The 22477-nt window shown below is 44.0% G+C and overlaps 2 protein-coding genes across 2 annotated transcripts; both read right to left on the bottom strand.

Moving 5' to 3' along the window:
* Nucleotides 1-12625: 12625 nt before the first annotated feature.
* Nucleotides 12626-14243, bottom strand: LOC139023626 (zinc finger protein OZF-like). Its single transcript, XM_070437129.1, has one exon. The coding sequence runs from the start codon at nucleotides 14158-14160 to the stop codon at nucleotides 12847-12849; it is 1314 nt and encodes a 437-aa protein (XP_070293230.1). The 5' UTR covers nucleotides 14161-14243; the 3' UTR covers nucleotides 12626-12846.
* Nucleotides 14244-15905: 1662 nt separating this feature from the next.
* LOC139023627 (zinc finger protein 2-like) lies at nucleotides 15906-17288 on the bottom strand. The gene has a single exon (XM_070437130.1). The coding sequence runs from the start codon at nucleotides 17236-17238 to the stop codon at nucleotides 15991-15993; it is 1248 nt and encodes a 415-aa protein (XP_070293231.1). The 5' UTR covers nucleotides 17239-17288; the 3' UTR covers nucleotides 15906-15990.
* Between the last annotated feature and the right edge of the window lie 5189 nt (nucleotides 17289-22477).

The following is a 22477-nucleotide window of genomic DNA, read 5'->3' as shown; positions in this document are numbered from 1 at the left end:
CCCTAGAAAGGCCAAAACCTAGGAAGAAACCTAGAGAGGAACCAGGCTATGAGGGGTGGCCAGTCCTCTTCTGGATGTGCCGGGTGGAGATTATAACAGAACATGGCCAAGATGTTCAAATGTTCATAAATGACCAGCACGGTCAAATAATAATAATCACAGTAGTTGTCGAGGGTGCAGCAAGTCAGCACCTCAGGAGTAAATGTCAGTTGGCTTTTCATAGCCGATCATTAAGAGTATCTCTACCGCTCCTGCTGTCTCTAGAGAGTTGAAAACAGCAGGTCTGGGACAGGTAGCACGTCCGGTGAACAGGTCAGGGTTCCATAGCCGCAGGCAGAACAGTTGAAACTGGAGCAGCAGCACGGCCAGGTGGACTGGGGACAGCAAGGAGTCATCATATCCTGAGGCATGGTCCTAGGGCTCAGGTCCTCCGAGAGAGAGAAAGAGAGAATTAGAGAGAGCATACTTAAATTCACACAGGACACCGGATAAGACCGAAGTACTGCAGATATAACAAACTGACCCTAGCCCCCCGACACATAAACTACTGCAGCATAAATACTGGAGGCTGAGACAGGAGGGGTCAGGAGACACTGTGGCCCCATCCGATGATACCCCCGGACAGGGCCAAACAGGAAGGATATAACCCCACCCACTTTGCCAAAGCACAGCCCCCACACCACTAGAGGGATATCTTCAACCACCAACTTACCATCCTGAGACAAGGCCGAGTATAGCCCACAAAGATCTCCGCCACGGCACAACCCAGGGGGTGCGCCAACCCAGACAGGAAGATCACGTCAGTGACTCAACCCACTCAAATGACGCACCCCTCCTAGGGACGGCATGAAAGAGCACCAGTAAGCCAGTGACTCAGCCCCTGTAATAGGGTTAGAGGCAGAGAATCCCAGTGGAGTCAGGAAGTCAGGAAGTTAAAGCTTGGTCACAAATGTGTCTTCCAAATGGACAATGACCCCAAGCATACTTCCAAAGTTGTGGAAAAATGGCTTAAGGACAACAAAGTCAAGGTATTGGAGTGGACATCACAAAACCCTGACCTCAATCCTATACAACATTTGTGGGCAGAACTGAAAAAGCGTGTGAGAGCAAGGAGGCCCACAATCCTGACTCAGTTACACCAGCTCTGTCAGGAGGAATGGGCCAAAATTCACCCAACTTATTGTGGGAAGCTTGTGGAAGGCTACCTGAAACGTTTGACCCAAGTTAAAGTCAATTCTACCAAATACTAATTGAGTGTATGTAAACTTCTGACCCACTGGGAATGTGATGAAAGAAATAAAAGCTGAAATAAATCTCTCTACTATTATTCTGGCATTTCACATTCTTAAAATAAGGTGGTGATCCTAACTGACCTAAGACAGGGAATTTTTACTAGCATTAAAAGTCAGGAATTGTGAAAAACGGAGTTTAAATGTATTTGGCTAAGGTGTATGTAAACTTTCGACTTCAACTGTATGGAGTATGTCTAGATTCTGAAATACACATTTTCACATTCATTTATTTTACATTAAAATAATTAATATGATTCTCAAAACTACCCATTTTGATTTTGTTCATTTTAAGACATATTGTTTGGAACAATGTATTGTAGAGTATATCACATTTACAGAATGGGCTCTCTGCTAATTCTGAAGGTATGATACATTTTATGAGCACCATCAACACAGTGAATGGTAAATGGATGGTTAATAGATTTATTGTTAAATAAATACATTTTAAAATGTATATTTCTGAATCTAGACATCCGCCATATGTTTGAGCACACTATAAGTTGTATAATGACACCAAGATAGTCTGTATTATGTACGATTCACAGATCATAAGCTCTTACAGGAGGCATGTACAGTATGCTGTAGGTCTAAAAAGGGCCTAAAATGCCCAGTTTCATCATGATTTTCAGAAACGTTTTTGAAATTTCTTTGTGAGAATTGACAACAAAATCTAAACATTTTCCGCTCCCTCTGGTGTGGAATCGGATGGATGAGGGTGAAGTCCACCTTAAGTTAGTGTGCGTTTGTTGTTTTGAGAAGAGAACGCAAACCATTTTCTCAAGGACCAGAAATGTGTGTCCTCTTCCTCTAGGACAAGAAAAAGTTTAGCTGTATCCACATTTTAACTCTATTTTTTGACAAGCAAATTCACTCTCGCATTCTCTCTCTCTTCATCTTTTCCTCTTTGTCTTCCCTCCTTTCTAGGGTTAATCATAACTATGGAGACACTAAACTAAATGGGATATCGCCAGGCGTCTGGCTTTGGTAGACCCTGGCCCAGACAAGCCTTCATCTCCTTCACTTGTTCTCCCACAACACTGAACAAAACTATAAACGCAACATGTAAAGTGTTGGTCTCATGTTTTCTTGAGCTGAAATAAAAGATAACAGAAATGTTCCAATATGCACAAAAAGCTTATTTCCCTGTTACATCCCTGTTTGTGAGCATTTCTCCTTTGCCAAGATAATCCATCCACCTGACAGGTGTGACATATCTAGAAGCTGACTAAACAGCATGACCTTGTGCCGGGGACAATAAAAGGCCACTCTAAAATGTGCCACAGTTTTTTCACACAACACAGTGCCACAGATGTCTCAAGTTTTGTGGGTGCGTGCAATTGGCATGCTGACTGCAGGAATGTCCACAAGAGCTGTTGCCAGAGAATTGTATGCTCATTTCTCGACCATAAGCTGCCTCCAATGTCGTTTTAGAGAACTTGGCACTATGTCCAACCGGCCTCACAATCGAAGACCACGTGTATGGCGTCGTGGTAGCGAGCGGTTTACATGGTGGTGGTGGGGTTATGGTATGGGCAGGCATATGCTACGGACAACGAACACAATTGCATTTTATCAATGGAAATTTGAATGCAAAGAGATACCGTGACGAGATCCTGAGGCCCATTGTCGTGCCATTCATCCGCTGCCATCACTTCATGTTTCAGCATGATAATGCACGGCACGATATCGCAAAGATCTGTACACAATTCCTGGAAGCTGAAAATATCCCAGTTCTTCCAGGGCCTGCATACTCACCAGACATTTCACCCATTGAGCATGTTCCAATTCCCGCCAATATACAGCAACTTCACACAGCCATTGAAGAGGAGTGGGACAACATTCCACAAGCCACAATCAACAGCCTGATCAACTCTATGCGAAGGAGATGTGTCGCTCTGCATGAGACAAATGGTGGTCACACCAGATGCTGGCTGGTTTTCTGATCAACGCCCCTACCTTATTTTTAAGGTATCTGTGACCAACAGATGCATATCTGTATTACCAGTCATGTGAAATCCATAGATTAGGGTCTCATTTATTTATTTAAATTGACTGATATCCTTATATGAACTGTAACTCAGTGAAATCTTTGAAATGATTGCATGTTGCGTTTCTAGACAGCACGAAACCTCACGAGGAAGGTGTTTTGCTTCCACCACTTCTTCGACAACATAGAGGACGGTGATGGCCAATGTTACCAACTGCTCCTAGACCAGGGTTTACCGTACTAAGAGGTGGGCAATCTGAATGAACCAGTAGTCTGAGAACCTGCCGGTTTATGTCAAACCTTCCTGTTTGGCCCTGTCCGGGGGTATCATCGGATGGGGCCACAGTGTCTCCTGACCCCTCCTGTCTCAGCCTCCAGTATTTATGCTGCAGTAGTTTATGTGTCGGGGGGCTAGGGTCAGTTGGTTATACCTGGAGTACTTCTCCTATCTTATCCAGTGTCCTGTGTGAATTTAAGTATGCTCTCTCTAATTCTCTCGTTCTCTCTTTCTTTCTCTCTCTCGGAGAACCTGAGCCCTAGGACCATACGTCACGGCAAACCGGGCATGATGACTCCTTGCTGTCCCCAGTCCACCTGGCCTTGCTGCTATTCCAGTTTCAGCTGTTCTGCCTGCGGTTATGGAACCGCCACCTGTCCCGGACCTGCTATTTTCAACTCTTGATGATCGGCTATGAAAAGCCAACTGAAAATTATTCATGATTATTATTTGACCATGCTTGTCACTTATGAACATTTTGAACATCTTGGCATAGTTCTGTTATAATCTCCACCCAGCACAGCCAGAAGAGGACTGGCCACCCCTCATAGCCTGGTTCCTCTCTAGGTTTCTTCCTAGGTTTTGGCCTTTCTAGGGAGTTTTTCCTAGCCACCGTGCTTCTACACCTGCATTGCTTGCTGTTTGGGGTTTTAGGCTGGGTGTCTGTACAGCACTTCGAGATATTAGCTGATGTACGAAGGGCTATATAAAATAAACTTGATTTGATTTGATTTGTCAACAAAAACCACACAAGACACAATGACGACAGCAACATAGACCAAAGGTTACGTATGTAACCACGGGTATGTGACCGATATGGATCACTCCTATATATTGGTATCACTCCGAAGCGGAGGGATACATACGAGGTGAGGATTTAGAGATTTACTCCCATGTACACCTGTATCACGGCTGGGGTCCGCCCCTATGTATAGACCCCATGGCCGCGACACACATTCTCTACATCCACATTCTCTACATTTTGGAGGTGCCTCTAGCACCGTAGAGGATTGGAGTGATCCATATAGCTCACATAACCGTGGTTACATACGTAACCTTCGTTATGTTTCACTATATTGGATTACTCCAATATATTGGTATACCCGTACCAGATTTAGTCGGTGCTAGAGGGACATGTCCAGCCAGTGGCGAAGTCCCAGTGCAAGATCGAGACGCAGGGGGCTGTCAATGTGGAAGAGGGTTCCCGGCACAGTCCCCGGAAGGGGAGGCGACGCCCAGGACCGCTGAACCAACCGCAGAGGAAGGGGCCACATTTACCCGATAGTACCCAGAAAAGGTGCAAGAGGAAGCCCAGCTGGCCGCAGCACAGATATCAGCGAGGGGCACTCCTCTCAGTAGAACCCAGGACGCAGCCATACCTTGTGTTGAATGTGCCACCACAGATCCCAGCACTGGCCTGCCAGCCAGGCGGTATGCTGTCGTAATCGTGTCCATGATCAGGTGAGAGAGCCTCTGCTTTGATAACCCAGCCCCCAGGACTCTCTCACCATAGCAGACAAAGAGCTGGTCTGTTGTCCTCACTGACCATGTCCGCTCCACATAGGCAGCCCGCACAGGGTACAGCATGCCGGAGGGAGGCCCAGATCGTAAGCAGAAAGGATAAAAGGGATGTTCACATGCCTGTTTGACAGAACCTTCGGGAGGAATGAAGGGTTGGGGCGGAGAGATGTACTCAATCCGGTAGCACGCAGAGCTTACCAAAAGAGCATGGAGCTCACCCACCCTCTTCATGGAAGTAATCGCTACCAAAAAAAGCCACCTTCATAGAGAGGTGTTTCAGGGAAGCAGACTCCAACGATTCGAAAGCACATCCAAATTCCAGCTCGCCGTTGAGCGGGTCCTAGCTGGACGCAGGTGACAAACCACCTTCATAAACCTGGAGACCAAGGGATGGCACCCCACTGGCCTGTCCATCCACCCCACATGGCAGGCAGATATAGCGGCCAAATACCCTCTCAGTGTAGAGGCTGCAGAGCCCTCATCCAAGTGAGAATGCAGGTATTGGAGGACTTACAGCACCTCGCATGACTCGGCCACAACCGCAATACCAGTGCACCAAGAGCAGAAAAAACGCCAGCTCAACTGGTATGCCGCGGTTATAGCCGGTGGCCTTGCGCTCTGCATCGTGTACTTTACGCCCTCCTGTAGTCCTAACATGGACCATTGGTGTCGTTCAACGGCCAAGCCCACAGACTGAGGCGGTGCGGATATCGGATACCACAGAGTTCCGGCCTGAGACAGCAGGTCGGGTCTCAGGGGCAGTTGCCAAGGTGTCCCAGACAACAGGGACAGGAGAAGGCTGAACCAGGGTCGTCAGGGCCAATATGGGGCCAGCTCAGCAGACAATGCGCCGCCATCCTGGTCCTGTCCAGCACAGCCTGGATCAGGGGAAAAGAGGTGAATGCGTAAAGCTCCAGCCCTGGCCAATCTTGAGCCAGAGTATCCAAGCCCAGAGGCCCTGGTGGCTCCGACATAGAGTATCACAGGGGTGGTGTGCATTGTCCAGGGAGGCAAACAGGTCCACCTGCGCCCTCCCGAACTTGTCCCACAGGTGCTGTATCACCTGGGGATGTAGGCTCCAGTCCCAAGGTGGCGGGCCCTCCCTCGAGAGAATATCTGCTGCCACATTCAGGATGCCAGGTATGTGCGCTGCGTGTAGAGACTCTAGACGTTCCAGAGCACAGAGAAGGAGCTCCCGTGCAATAAGATGAAGGAGGTGGGACCTCAGTCCACCCTGATGGTTGATGTAAGCCACCACTGTGGTGTTGTCCGTTCTTACCAGGACATGTCTTCCCTTCAGATGTGGAAAGAAAGACCGCAGGGCCAGCAGTACAGCTCTGAGCTCTAGTGTATTGATGTGCCTGCTGCTCCAAGGGGGTAGCCAACAGCTGCTGGCCGACCTGCCCTTGGTCACACCCCCTAGTCGATCTGGGAGGTATCTGTGCTGACCAGCTCCCGGCAGCACATCCTCAGCATCTCCACCCCAACTGAGAGAAAGGAGCGACAGTGCCACCTCAACAATGCCGAGGCACTGTGCAGTCACCCGCAGCTGGCGGTGAAGGTGGCGCGTCTGGTGCAGCCGGTGGGAGTTGAACCACCGTTGAAGAGGCCGGAGATGGGGCAGGCCCAGGGAAATCAGCAACGAGACCGCCGTCAGCAAGCCCAACAGGCGTTGGAATGTCAGGGCGGATACCACCCGCCCCTGCCAAAAGTGGTCGAGGCAAGTTAAGATCGCCTGAACCCTTCTGGTGGGCAGGCATGCTCTCATGAGGACTGAGTCCAGTTACAAGCCAATGAAGGCCACCCTCTGGGTGGGCGTCATACAACTCTTCTTGTTGTTTACAGTCATGCCCATCCCACCGATGTGGGTCAGGAGCAGGTCTCTGTCTGACAGGACCTGGGTGATGGTCGGGGCACAAATCAGCCAGGTAATTGAGGATCAACAATCCTCGGGACGTGAGAGGTGCCAGGACAGCGTCCATGCACTTTGTGAAAGTGTGGGGTGCCAAGGAGAGGTCGAAGGGAAGAACCATGAATTCTTAAGTCGTCCCTTCGAAAGTGAATCGGTGGTACTGCCAATGAGCTAGGTGAATAGGAAAATGGAAGTACGCACCCCCCAGGTCCAGCGTCACAAACCACTGGTCCCAGGACATGGCCTGCAACACGCAGGCTGGGGACAGCATGTGGACCCTCAGTACCTTCAAGTAACCATTGAGGTTAGGAAAGTCCAGAATCAGTTAAAACCCTCCATCTCTTTTTGGGACCACAAAATATGCCCTCCTACAGCCGGGGCAACAGGTAGGCCTGCAGCAGCATGGCCACGTTGGAAAGGCGGCCAAGAGAGCAGAGGGACCCATATGTGGTTTTCAAGTCCGCAACGAAGACTCTGGGGGTCCCGGCTTCAGTCGCGGGTTCCACCCTATAATCTCCTGGTTCGGGAAGACCATGGCAGCTATCATGGTGTCCATGGTTGGGTACTCCCGGAGTTCCTCGCGGAACTCAGCAGAGATAGGGACAGATGGAGAGTCATCACTGTCCACCAGTTTGATGTCGAGTGCAGTGGCTATCAGAGTGAGTAGGCTCCTCATAGCCTCTCGAGCCACTGGGGGCGATGAAGCCCCGCTGCCGGCTTCTGATGGCCTGTCAGCCCCGCTCACGGTGGTGAACAGTGCCAGCATTGTCCCCCAGGAACAGCCTATCACTGGACAACAGGGAACAGCTGTCGTCACCATTGAAGCTATTAATCTCCATTCAAGGTGGTCCCAGCGGTCCGACTCCTGACCACGTCCAGGACTGGTAGAACACCACACAGAACAGGCATCCAGTAGGGCTCTCCACCGCGTGGCTCAAACCCAGGCAGTTGCATATGAGGTCTGCGTGTCCCCAGTGGGGATCCCACCATCACACCTGTCACAAAGGGAAGCCATAAGCTCAGCCAAACCAAAAATGCCACGGAGCAAGGGTCCGAAGCCCTGGGAGAGCTTATGTCGTGACTCGATTGAAGAAATAGGAACCCGGTGAGAGATAAATTACCCAGTACCTCTGCAAAAAAACAGGGAAGACCTGGGTGGGAAAAGCAGGCAGACAAAAAAAAAGCAACCAGGTAATGGATTTGATTTATTTATTTTATGACAACTGCAAAATTACCGAGCTGGTTTAATATCCAAGCAGTAAAATCAGCACCATATGATAGAGTAACTCCGTTAAGGAACTCCAAAGTTAATGTCTAAACCTTGTGGAAAGCCCACCAAGATACTCTTACACTCTGCATGGGAAAGAACAAAAAAAAAACTACAGTGTAATTAGCAGAGAACCCACGCCTATGGCTCAGGGAGCAGCATGTTAAAGCAATTCACAACACACACATAGAACAAGCCAGTCGGCAAGTTGTGTAAGGTAAATTACAGTTTGTGGCAGCAAAAGCCACCATAGTAATGGTTGCACGCGGAGTCGTAGGGTAACGAAGATACAGATCAACCGCGCGCAGCGTGTGGAGCACTCAAGACGAGGGGCTGCTCCAGGCTGCAACCAGCAAGTGAGTATACTTCCACGCAAGATATTACAGTTACCAGTGATTTACCAAGTGAAAGAGATTTGCGTCAGTTCAAATCTGGTATCAGGACAAAAAGTGATTCAGAGTCTTATATTTTAAGTATTTTAATTAAACTCAAGCGATGGTAAATGCAATTTTCGTATATACGGGTTCACTGTATCTCCGCGCAGGGTAGAACAGGGAACTGTGGAATGTACTCAAATAGCAGTTCTTATACTATGACAGCTTTAGTTCCAACTCGTCCAGTTGGCCTATCATAGTAGAGGCTGAGCGCGGTTTAAACTTTTGCTCAGCCTATGCTGGCACCCGGACTTGTCCAAGTCCCTTAGTGCTTTCCTTTGTCCACATCTGGTTGCTGGGTGGATTAGCTCCGTCTTGTGTCTCCCCCTTGAATCTTCACTCAAAAAATTCCTGATATGGTACTGATCAGTGCCCTAACCTCCCTGGTTGGCCTAGAGAGATGCACCCCTCCCCTCTGCAGATTGACCACAGCTTTTATGGCCTGTGTTGGTCAGTCATTACACACCTACACACACACACACACATCTGTATTGTTTGTGTGTGTAACAAAACAATATTCATCTTCAAACAATATGCTAGCAGGCTATAGTGCATAAACATAAATCCTAACACAAGCGAACTTCAGAAAGTTTGTACCTCAAACCATAAGGTCTGCAGCCGAGAAAATGAAAGAGAACGTGTGTCGCGGCCATGGGGTCTATATATAGGGGCGGACCCCAGCCGTGACACAGGTGTACACAAGAGTAAATCTGAATCCTCACCTCGGGTGTATCCCTCCGCCGCGGAGTGATACCAATATATTTTGCAGTGATCCAATGATCCGAAACAGAACGGATCATCAGCAGGACCGCTTGGAATCTTGCGCACAAAGAATTCCGATGAAAATCCGCGGAATTTCAAATAGGGTTAGGATTTAGGATTCTTAAACTAAAAATGCACTACCAGCTGCCAGAAAAGTAAACAAAAATTGACTTGTTGCTGAATTTGCATTTTTTGGGGGAATGCATTTCAATTACCCGAAAGTGTTTCACTCTGCCAACCCTTCCCTATGTGGGTGGTGCAGACAGCTCAGTGAGTGATTGGCACTGTAGTTGTCTGATGATCGTAGTAACGTTATCTAGCTAAAAATGCCAAGATTTACAGCAGCAGAGGAGATGAGGAGTAAACACTTGGCGACAGTTGAACTGTACGAGGATGAAGGAGTACTTTTCTGCGAAGACTGTCATAATTCAATCAACTAACTTACATACGGCGAAAACTGCCGTGGAGCGCGACTGGTCACTCAGACACAAAAATACGAGGGCCATTGTGGACCAGGTAAGAATTCTGATGCTTTAGCTAGCTACAGACATATTAACCAACTCGTAGCTTTGCTCAAGCTAGCTAATATATGTTCTTGATAATTACATGTTTTGTCTGTATCTAGATAGGAGTGGGAAGTTGACTGTTAGCCTGGCAAGCTTTCCAACTTGTCTCTCCATCATGCCATTTAGGCTAGCTAGCTAACTTAGTTGAGGTAATGTTAGCTACCGGTAGTAGGTAACAAGTTAGCCCCACCATGTCACTTTGGGTATCAAAACAAGTGACATGTTGGGAATTACAAAAGCAGCAAGTCACAGATACATTTTTTAAAACTACTCTCAATGTGTCTGTGTGTGTGTGACATACTGTTATGTTTGTGTGTGTGTGTCGCTTCAGGAGGGAGAGTGCTTAGCTTCAAAGCTTGAGATCCACTGTAGGGCTGCTGTTGCAATCAACCTGAGAATACTTAATTTGCTCAATTTAACATACTTTATTTTAACTTTTTTTTTTCAGTCCAAACAAGAACACAGACCCTGGCCCCTGTCTGGCAAAGATCCCCTCCACAGCTGACGGAAAGGAGTTCATATTGGACTTCACAGGAACATTAATCGAGAGAAGAGGCCCAAGTTCTCCACATTTCTTTAGGAACACTGCAAGCAGGGAGGGCCTATCCCAGCGCCATCCCATCTGCGTACAGAGTTCATTCGATGCCAGCCTTAGCTCACTTTGATACATCTGTGCCTCCCCACTATCTCAGTGGATGTAGAGAGACTTTTCTTACATTATCAGATGCTACTTAGTCAGCATAGGAGGAGCCTCACAGATAATCTTTTAAATATGTTGATTGCAAAGTACAAAGCATTGAGCACTAAAAAGCATGTCAGTCACACACCCAACTCTCCCCCTCTTTCTGTGTTTTGGTTTGAAGCAATTTGATAATAGTTATGGTGAATGGAACAACGAGACAAAATTGATAATCTAATCTATTTGGTGTTTATGCATTTATAGCTAGATTCAATGTATTATTTGTGTTTATATGCCTTTGCACTTTGTCTATATTCTTCCATAAGGAAACATTTACAATAAAAGGATCATATAAAGATTGAGTCTGTGGCGAGGTTATTTTTAACTGATCTTTAGTAGAAGGATAACCGTAGGTTCATTGTCATCGAATACACATTAAGCATTTATTTACATAAAACTATGTTCTCAATGTTATTAGAGTACTAACATTATTTAGAGGCAAAAAAAGCTTTCTGTAGGTTTTCAGCAGAAATCGTAGCATAAAATAGAAAAAAATCCCTACACATTCCATTTGGGTTTGATCATCAACCTGCAGTCAGACCTGGTGTTGGACAGGATCTACGTGACCCAACATCACAGAGGTGCTTTTGACCCCAAGCGCACCTATTGCATCAGTAAGGGGTATGTCAGTATCATCTGTAACCTGGAGCTGGATTAACTCCTGGAGCACACTGGTTCCTCTTAAGACTTTCTCCCCAGGCCAAGGTCATAAAGACAGAGACATCAGTACACTTAATGTATTTTGAGCCTAATATCTGATGGTCAAATTCAAGATCTTTAAATTAATGTTTTTTTTTCTTGTTAAAAATTGATAATAGGCATGGTTGTGTGAAATTGATAAAGGGTCTTGTTTTCAGATCTTTGACATCCTGCCACAGTTAATGTGTTTTTTGTGTGTTCTGATAGGCGTAAGAGAGAACCAGATGTCATTTGTAACGGTTTATGCTCTTTAAAAAAAACTGATCTTAAATCAGCATTTGGGGATAATTTCATCCTACTCCATACAACACTCAACTGGAGGGACAATGCTACTCCACAGCACCATGAGGAGACAAATGAACGGTGATATGTTTCATGGTTATTTCAAGTCAATAGAGATACTGTGGATGGTAAAAATACCATCATAGACTCTGACGTATATTGTTAAAGGCCTAGTGCAGACAAAACTGATTTTCTGTGTTTTATATATTTCCACATTGAGGTTGGAATAATAAATAAAAATAGTGATATTGCCCTTTTAACGTAAAAGCTGTTTAAAAGGCCGCCTGAAATATCAGCCTGTTTTGGTGGGATGGAGTTTTGGCCTGCCTGGTGACATCACTAGTTAAGAGCCCAATAAGAAAATCAGTTCCAAACCTCTCTGCCAACAGATTGTTTTCAATTTTCCCCTCCCCACTCAGATCACTCCCAAACAGTCCCAGCTAAATTCTTGTTTGAGAAATTTCTCTTTGCTAAGAAGCTATTTTTGTTTCTCTTTGACCATTTTAATTGAAAACAATCCCAGTAAGGTACTTAATTGTTACCCAAAAATGATTTGATATTTAGATAAAAACAGGGCCTTTAAATCTAGACTTGAAAACATAATAGAACAGTGGTCCTAAAGTCATTCCTGGGGGACACACAGGGAGTGCACATTTTTGTTTTAGTGCAGCACTATAATACATGTTTCTAATACAATACTTTATTAGTTCATTAGTAGTTAAAAAAAAAAAAAAGTTTAATGTATCAATAACATCAGTCTCACCATTCTCTCATCACCCCGAGAGACTGGGAAACTCCTGTTTCTAACATGAAAACATCCACACCATACTTTGAATAATAGCATGTACTGTTTGATCATTAGACTCTGGCGTATATTGTTAAAGGCCTGTGTTTTATATATTTCCACATTGAGGTTTGAATAATAAATCTAACTTTATGTACATAGAAGAACATTTTACAAAAGAAAATGAATCACATATCCATGTATTTGAAACCTACAAGATGAATGATTTAGTTGCTTAACAGTTTTGTCCATATCCTGCTTCTTATTCTCATCTCCTGTCAGAAGATCTCTGTCTTACTTTTCTTTCTTCTTTTCACCATCTTCCTATTTTCTTTCTTTGTGGATGAACAGTATATGCCTGTTGAGGTTAACCTTGTAATTGAAGCTTTTTCCACATTCTCCACATTTAAATGGTTTCTCTTCCATGTGAATCATTATATGTTTGGTTAAGTCACTCTTTTGCTTGAAGCTTTTCCCACAGTCAACACAGCTAAATGGTTTCTCTTCTGTGTGAGTCAGTAAATGAGAAGTTAGGTTCCTCTTTCTATTGAAGCTTTTCCCGCAGTCGCCACAGCTAAACGGTTTTTCTCCTGTATGATTCTGGATATGATCAATGAGGGTCTCCTTGCGATTGAAGCCTTTCCCACAGTACCCACAATGAAACGGTTTTTCTCCTGTGTGAATCATTTTATGTCTGTTCAGGGTCTGCCTACGAGTGAAACTTTTCCCGCAGTCACCACAGCAAAATGGTTTTTCTCCTTTCGTCTTTCCATTTTCGTACTGTGTTACTTCTTTGTGGACAAGCAGTATATGCCTGTTAAGAGTAAGCTTGCGATTGAAGCTTTTTCCACAGTCACCACAGTTAAATGGTTTCTCTCCAGTGTGAATCACTATATGTTTGGTTAGTTCTCCTTTCAGCTGAAATCTGTTCCCACAGTCTCCACAGCAAAATGGTTTCGCCTCTGAATGAATCCTTGAGTGCATCTTCAGTCGGCCAACCTGAGTGAAGCATTTGCCACAGTCCAGGCAGCAATGAGTCTTTTTAGACGTGGTGCTGCTTTTTGTAGGTTTTCTCAATGGTGGGCTGCTGTCAAGTCCTAATGGGACGCTGCTTACGGCTGAGCTGTGGCTGGAGGTATTACCTTCATTATCTGGAGGGTCGCACGAAATGTCGAGACCCTTTATGTGAGTCACAGTGCCAAAAGGTTTGTGATCCAATAGTTTAAAGTCACTCCCTCTGCCATCCACAGTCTGGGTTTGGGGAAGATCACATTCACTTTTCACACAAGGAGGAGTGAATATGAACTCAATGGTGTCAGACTCCAGGCCTTGAAGCTGCCCTACCTCCTGACTGGTCCAGATTTCCTCCTGCTCCTCTTTAATCTGTGTGGGCTCTGGTTTCTCCTGCCTCAGACTGGGGCTCCACTCCTGCTCACAGTGCTGCTGCTCAGGCGTTTCCTCCTCTTTTATCTCTGTTGTGATCCGCAGAAGTCTCCGTAGCCGGTCATTCTCCTCTTTAGATCGGGAAATTTCCTCCTGGTACTCGGCTACCACTTTCTCTACAACGTCAAAAATCTCCAGAGCAGCCACTGTTAAACGCTCATTAACAAATACACTCAAAGACTGTAGTTTAGCCATTCTCAGAAGACTGAGAATTCCGTTTTAAGTTTCGTGTCTTCCTTGGTCCACACAATGACTGAAATCAAAACAAACTCGCTTCCAAACCGATTTCCGTGTTTTATTTTTTTCAGCGGGTGCCGAGCGCAGAAACGGAATATAGCGCCGCCAGCTGGATGGAGTTCTGAGCTGCAATAGGTGATATAGTAGGTGTGACTCAATGACTGTATAGAGCGCCACAATGAAGGTGTCGTAAAACCCATAAACCTAGCGATCAAACAGTGAAATGGTTCCAATCATTTTCGACCATTCATTTTTCCCATAGGGAATTTTAGAAACACTTAAAAGAAGGACTGTGTTTTGTGTAGGCTTACCTAGTGTGACGTTTTGATAACCATGTAAATCTCTCTAGGACAAGGGGACTTGCATCAATATATTTGGATCTATTTACTCCCGGTGGGCCCGGAGAGCGAATCAAATGCACTATAGGCCTATCCCTGGCCAATCGGATGGCTCAGATGACCATGTCGGCAGTAGCGTAACAGGAATAAAAGAAAGCTAAAGCAAAGTTGATAGTGTGAGATTTCAAAACGTATAAAACCATGACTAGATAGAGACTGTCAACGAATACAGCAAAGAGCTGCTGTTTCTATGAGTGAGTTCATGTTTAAGTTTCTACTCAGCACTGTCAACACGTTTTTCCCCCAACCATTTTATAAATGTTTTTATATATATATATATATATWTTTTTTTAAATGGTCCGAACAACAATGCATTGGCAGGACAATTCAAGCAAAGGCAATATGCAGTGAAATTGTATTGGGCCTATAGCCTACTGCACAATCCTCATAGCTACGGTATTGTTATTAATAGGTTTATGCTGCATAGGCTTCCATTTTTTGCTGCATAGGCTTCCAAAAAAAATCTAAGAGGTAGATCTCGGCTTGTATTTTGACTCCGAAAGTTATCTTGACTCAGAAAACGTTGGTGACCACTGGTATTGGGCGTGATCGTGTAAAATGTTTAACGGAATCAATATAATAAATCCAGTATACAGTAACAGTTCAGATTAATAATTATTAGGCAGTGCAGTTGCAGTTCAAATGCAAAATTATTGGGCATAATATTAACGGATTTATAATAACAGATGATGCTACTGTATCATTCTGTTGATCAAACAAACCAGGTGGGCTATTATTCAGAGTTCAGAGGATAATTAACATCCTTTCAGAGAATTTACTGGGGTAATAATAACCAGAGTTGATTTTTTTTATGATAATTTCTTTTAACCCAGAACTAAAGTCTCACGTAATTGGTCAGCTGCTCGATTAAGGTCTGGGTCCATACGTGTTAAGAGAAGAGACGCTAGAACGAGGAGCGGAAATGGAACAAGGAGCTCCAACCTCTTTTTTCAAGTTACGGGCCGAAATTCGAAAGATGCTAACACCTGCGAAATTGTGATTTGTCCAAATAACCAACGAGGACAAACACAAACACCGGAACTACTGCTGCTAGTTGTCCAACCCATCCCATTCCTTTCCGACAGATTCTATGGTACCAGTTATGTTTACGTGAATCTGTCCACGTGAGATTAACTTTATTTAAAAAAAATCTAACTTTATTTTGGGAATTATTATTTTTTGTTTGTTTTGATTACAAATCAATTCCCAGATATGATTAGATAAATGCATGGATATTTCAACAATGGGATATATATATTTTTTTAAAAGAGCCACCCCACCTCCTGGGAAAGCAGAGACCATGACCCCCAACCCTCCTACCCAACCCATCACCACCCCAACCCCCCACTACTTTTATTCCCATCTCCTGACAGAATATCTGTCTTAAGTCTTAATTTTCTTGCTTCTTTCCACTTTCATCCTGATTTCTTTCTTTGTGGAACACCAGCATATGACTATTCAGGTTCACTTTATGTCTGAAGCTTTTCCCGCAGTCAGAACAATGAAATAAAGTCTCTCCTGTGTGAGTCAGTATATGCTTTTTAAGCCTATATTTGTGTCGGAAGCTTTCTCCACAGTCACCACAGCTAAATGGTTTCTCTCCTGTGTGAGTCAATGTATGCACGTTCAAGTGCTCTATGCGATTGAAGTGTTTCCCGCAGTCACCACAGTTAAATAATGTTTCTCGTGTGTGAGTCTGTATGTGCCTGTTCAGATGTCCCCTGTGTCTGAAGCATTTTCCGCAATCGCCACAGCTTAAAGGTTTCTCTTCTGTGTGAATCATTATATGTTTGGTTAGGTCTCCCTTCTCCTTGAAACTTTCCCCACAGTCACCACAGTTAAATAATGTCTCTCGTGTATGAGTCAGAATATGCCTGTGAAAAGTCCCCTTGTGATTGAAGATTATACCGCAATGTCCACAGCTAAATGGTTTCTCTCCAGTATGAGTCTTTATATGCTCATTTAGGGTGCCCTTGTGTTTTTTAGATGTGGTGCTGGGTTTAGTGCTGGGTTTCTTCAATGGTGTGTTGGTATCCAATGGTGGGCTGACGTAAAGTCCTACTGGATCGCTGCTTGCGGCTGAGCTGTGGCTGGATGCATTGTCTTGACTATCTGGAGGGTCACAGGGATTGTCAAGGTGGGTTACACTGACAAAAGGTTTTAGATTCATTGGTTTAGAGTCACTCTCTCTGTACTCCAACATCTGGGAAAGAGTCAAGGACTTAAGTTGATCCACCTGATCGCATTCACTTTTCACACCAGGAGGAGTGAATATAAACTCTATGATGTCAGCCTTCAGCCCTTGAAGCTGCCCTACATCCTGACTGGTCCTGATTTCCTCCTGTTCCTCTTTAATCTGTGTGGGCTCTGGGTCCTCCTGTCCCAGACTGGGGCTCTCCTGCTCACAGGTAACCTCCTCACCAGAGACAGCGAGCAAGAACTGGTGGGAGTCTATTCCACATAGTTTTATCTCGGGTGTGATCCTCAGCAGTCTCTGAAGCCGGTCATTCTCCTGTTGAGATTGGGAAATCTCTTCCCGATACTCCTTTACCACTTTCTCTACGACGTCAAAAATCTCCACTGCAGCCACCAATAAACGCTCGCTAATAAACACACTCAAAGACTGTAGTTTAGCCATTTCAGAGGACTGAGTGTTCGGTATTCAGTTCAATGCGTCTACGCCAGGTGCCTTCTACAAAAACAAAACAATGATCAATTCTACTTCCGTGTTGTATTCTTCGTTTGTGTTTGCCAGCGGTTGAGTCCCAAAACAGATAACAGCGCCCCCAGCAGTTGTAAGCTGGGATAGATAAGAACAAACATTTGGTTGGAAGGTTACTATGTTGAATGCATTCAACTGAAATGTGAGTATGCTCATGTAAAATATGATATATCCGTTATACAGTAATATAAATTTAAACATAAGGCTAAGAAAGAGATACCGTTCAAATACAAAATATTGGGCATAAAATAACCAGTGGTGGAAAAAGTACCCAATTGTCATACTTGAGTTAAAGGTAAAGAGATACGTTAATAGAAAATTACTAAAAGGGAAAGTCACCCAGTAAAATACTACTTGAGTAAAAGTCTAAAAGTATTTGGTATTAAATATACTTAAGTATCAAAAGTAAATGTTATATAATTATTCTAAACAAACCACAGAAGCGGTTAGAACTACAATTTCAGCGCCATTTTTTGTCGCCGCCGCTGGACGTGAATCAACGTGGGCTCCCGAGTGGTGCAGCGGTCTAAGGCACTGCATCTCAGTGTTTGAGGCGTCACTACAGACACCCTGGTTCGATTCCAGGCTGTATCACTACCTGCCGTGATTGGAAGTCCCATAGGGCGGCGCACAATTGGCCCAGCGTCGTCCGGGTTTGGCCGGTGTAGGCCGTCATTGTAAATAAGAATTTGTTCTTAACGGACTTGTCTAGTTAAATAAAGTTTAAATAAAACATTTAAAAATTAAAATGTGAAACAGGGAGTTTTAGTTCTTCAGAGAAAGCGTAGGTGTATTCGAACCATTATATTTCCTAAGCACTGAAACATTTTGACATTTTGGTTTTGGAATCACAATCATGAAACACCCCTTAAACATATTACATAATGTTCTCACTACAATTTAGGACTTACAGTGGCCCAAGTTACAACTGGCTAAATCTATGACATTAAAATGCCTATTTACTCTGTTCCATCTGACTGTGCAATACACTGTCTCATCAGCCCAGCAAGGCAATTTATAAACTTGATCTCCACTATAAAAAGCATCTAGACATTATCTCACATTTATTTTAGACTACCACTTTGAGATTTGTATAAGGAGATTTGTATAAACCTTGCTGTCTTTCTCTCCGACATTTGCAACAATGTTTCAATATTCAAATTCGATCTCCAGCTGTCCCATAGTAATGAACGTGTCGGGAGCCGGGACGAGACAGACAGACAGGCAGGCAGCGTTTCTCAGCCAGTCGAGATCATGAATCAGCTAGCACAATTTTAATGGATATATTCAAAGAATGTCAATTGAAAAAAGGTCAAACGAAACAAAGTGCAGCTAGTTTGCAGTCTTTCCAGCTTCAGTTTGAAGTGATTTTGTTAGCTGTGTTGTTGGCTAGCTCCTCTGAACAACAGTTTCCTGACGAGAGAGCTCATTTTCTATGACAAGCGAAATCGCGCCTCATTAGCTCATTGTTATGGATGTATCCAAATAAATGTCACTAGAAAACAGCGTAAACAAATGCAAAGGAAGCTACTGCTGTTATTCTGGCTGCACTGTTTGACCTGACTGTAAGTTAGCTGTTGTTGGCTAGTGAAAGAGATTTGCGTCAGTTCAAATCTGGCATCAGGACAAAATGTGATTCATAGTCACCGAATATATTTTAAGTATTTTAATTAAACTCAAACGATAAATGGTAAATGCAATTTTCGTATATACGGGTTCACTGTATCTCCGCGCAGGGTAGATCAGAGAACTGTGGAATGTACTCACATAGTAGTTTTTATACTATGACAATTTTATTCTCAACGTGTCCAGTTGGCCTATCACAGTAGAGGCTGGGCTTGGTTTAGACTTTGCCCCCCTTTGCTGGCCCTTTGTCCAAGCCCCTTGGCGCGTTCCTTTGTCCACATCTGGTTGCTGGGTAGAGCACCTCCGTCCTGTGTCCCCAATGATTCTTCACCCAAACAATTCCTAATATGGTACTGAACAGTCTCTTCACCATCCTGGTTGGCCCAGAGTGATGCACCCCTCCCCTCTCCAGACTGTCCACAGCTTTTATGGCCTGTGGTGATCAGTCCTTACACACCTACACACACACACCCCTCTGTTTTGTGTGTGTGTGTGTAACAAACCAACATTCATTTTCAACCTATATGCTACCCGGCTATAGTGCATAAACATAAATCCTAACACTAGCTAGCAACACGGGATAAGAACGTTGCCAGCCAGTATGGCAATGGAACATTTATAACGAACGACTGGGTCGCATCCATAGATCATGTCTCTGGCAACCGAACCGATAGAATGAACGACCAGCCACCTTGGGTAGCAACCCTAGATTTTTGTTGGGACTATATCTTGTGGAAGGATGAAATGGTATGAATAAAGTAATCAATATAACATTTTTAATGAAAATATGTCAATCATTATTTGAATATGTTGGTAACCCGTTGTATAAAAGTGATAATGGCCGAGAAGCCAGTGTTCGTCTCGGGCCTAACACCCGTGCCAATATATCCTCCAAACACTGGCTTCTAGGGCATTATCACGTACTTATTTTACACATGATCAGAGAGGGAGAGTGAGATTAACCCCTTTACCAAAAGAGCAACTTCAATCTACAAATATCTATTATTGAACAGCGCTTCACTTAGTTGTAAATGACAACTTGTTCTCAACTGGCCTACCTGGTTAAATAAAGGTGAAAAAAACGTATTTTCACACAATTAAACATCTTGCATGCAATTGTTAAGAGTCATTTCAGGGGCTGGGCCAGCCTACAATATCTATTCAGTTATCTCAATGAATAATTTAATGGGAAAATTGAACAATAACAAGATAGAATGAGACAAATATATAATTCATTTACACCTACTAATATGTCTTCCAGCTGTTTGTTTCCAAAAGATAAGTCGCTTGATGGTTAACCCATGCCCCAGACATCTAATGACGATGGTCCCCTCCTCAAAAAAGCGGTAGGGGAACCAACCTTTTCCACCACATTCATCTAACAGGGAGGACACAGAGCTTGGCGTGGATAACATACATACTGTACATACTGTTTAGTATTACAGGTAACACAAAACAACAACATTACATGTTGTCTGTAATCTATTGATGTGACTAAATGCATCTGTAATCTATTGATGTGACTAAATGCATCTGTAATCTATTGATGTGACTAAATGTATCTGTAATCTATTTGATGTGACTAAATGCATCTGTAATCTATTGGTGACTAAATATATCTGTAACCCTGCCTGCTAGGGTCTCAGCCATATGACTTGGGGTACCCACCCTTCCCTGACCCTGTGGGCCTGCTGCCTTCAGGTGTGTAAACCTGAGTCGGTACTCTCCTGGCCTCCACGCATGGTCCCGAGAAACGACACTGCTCCTCTAGTTTTACGGCCAGATGCAACTTGACTGTCCTACCGTTGCCCACACCTTTGATTATAGCAATTTTATTGTTCAGATTCCCATTGAAGGCAACATAGGCAGAACAGCAAAGAGACCATGAGGGTGAAGTCCACCTCTAGTTAGTGTGTTTCTGTCGTGTCGAGAAGAGGATGAAAACCATTTTTATCAAGGACACCTCTGTAAAGAGACAATGACAGAAAAGTGCGTGTCCTCTTTCTCTTGGACCAGTTAAATATATGTTTAGCTCGTACTTTTTGATAAGCAAACACACTTTTATTCTCTTTCTCTCTCTCCATCTTTCTACCTTTTCCACCTTGCACTCCCTCCTTTCTAGAGTAAATCATAACCAATCGTCTGGCTTTGGTATACCCCGACCCAGACACAGGCTTCAACTCCTTCACTGGTTCTCCCACGACTATGTCACATTCAACAACGACAGTGCGATGGTGACAGAGCGCAACCCTAAGAAGAAGGCGTTTGATCGACAACCAACTGCTACCAGACCAGGGCTTACCGTACTACGAAGTGCGCAATCTGAATGCCCCAGGGTCTGAGAACCTGATGGATTATGTTAGCGAAAACCACACAGGACACAATGACAACAGCAACATAGACCGGATCATCATCAGCCTGCAGTCAGACCTGGTGTTGGACAGGATCTACGTGACCCAACATGATCATCACAGAGGTGCTTTTGGCCCCAAGTATCATCCGTAACCTGGAGCTGGATTAACTCCTGGAGCAGACTGGATCCTCTTAAGACTTTCTCCCCAGGCCAAGGTCATAAAGACAGAGGCATCGTACACATAATCTGATGGTCAAATTCAAAATCTTTACATTCTTAGAAATGTATATTAGGCATGGGTATGACATCATGTCTTCGATATTCCCCATCCATTATGCGTTGTAGGCAATTGTGAATGTTTTTATTTTTACAAAAGGCCTTGGTTTTAGATGTTTCACATTCTGCCACTTTTTTTGTTATTTTCCCCCAACAATTTCACCTGCAATAGTTATTGCCACACTAGTCGGAACTAGGAAACTGTAGTTATACATGTGTAACATCAGTCTCACCACATCAACACCATACTTTGAACAACAGACTGTACTGTACTGTTTGACCATTATATCATTAATCAAATAAAATGAAAATGATTTACATAGAATAATGTTCAACAAAAGTAAATTAATCACATATCCATTTCTCTGAAACTTGGGTCATTCCACCAATTAGGTGCCTTTTGAGTGGTGTAACCTAATTTTAACCCCCTAAAGTCTAAAGGCCCGGGTGTAAGAGTCACACAACCAGCGCTGGAGATGGAGCCAACATGGAAAACCTAACAAACTTTTCTATCCCTGCAATTTTGTGTTTGCAGACTCACGCAAGTTGCTAGCTGACCAAGATTAGTTTTATTTCAGTAACTTTAACTAAAGTCTAAGGGCCCGGGCTGGGTTTTCTACTAAGCTAACATATGGAATTATTTTAAGATGGTCATACCAAGGATAATTTGGCTATTTCATTTAGACTTTTAGGACTCTTTTATCTAACAAAATATAAGGTATATACTGAACAAAAATGTATACGCAACATGTAAAGTGTTGGTCCCATGTTTAACGATGTGAAATTAAAGATCCCCAAAATGTTCCATACGCACAGAAAGCTTATTTCTCTCATTTTGTGCACACATTAGTTTTCATCCCTGTTAGTGAGCATTTCTCCTTCGCCAATATAATCCATCCA

The sequence above is a fragment of the Salvelinus sp. IW2-2015 genome, linkage group LG34 (genome assembly GCF_002910315.2).
Source record: "Salvelinus sp. IW2-2015 linkage group LG34, ASM291031v2, whole genome shotgun sequence".
NCBI classification, from domain to species: domain Eukaryota; kingdom Metazoa; phylum Chordata; class Actinopteri; order Salmoniformes; family Salmonidae; genus Salvelinus; species Salvelinus sp. IW2-2015.
This window is presented reverse-complemented; position numbering and strand designations above follow the sequence as displayed.

Bases quoted from the DNA above. Each gene is read 5' to 3' on its own strand.
- LOC139023626 (XM_070437129.1), bottom strand. From the start codon at position 14,160: ATGGCTAAACTACAGTCTTTGAGTGTATTTGTTAATGAGCGTTTAACA.
- LOC139023627 (XM_070437130.1), bottom strand. From the start codon at position 17,238: ATGGCTAAACTACAGTCTTTGAGTGTGTTTATTAGCGAGCGTTTATTG.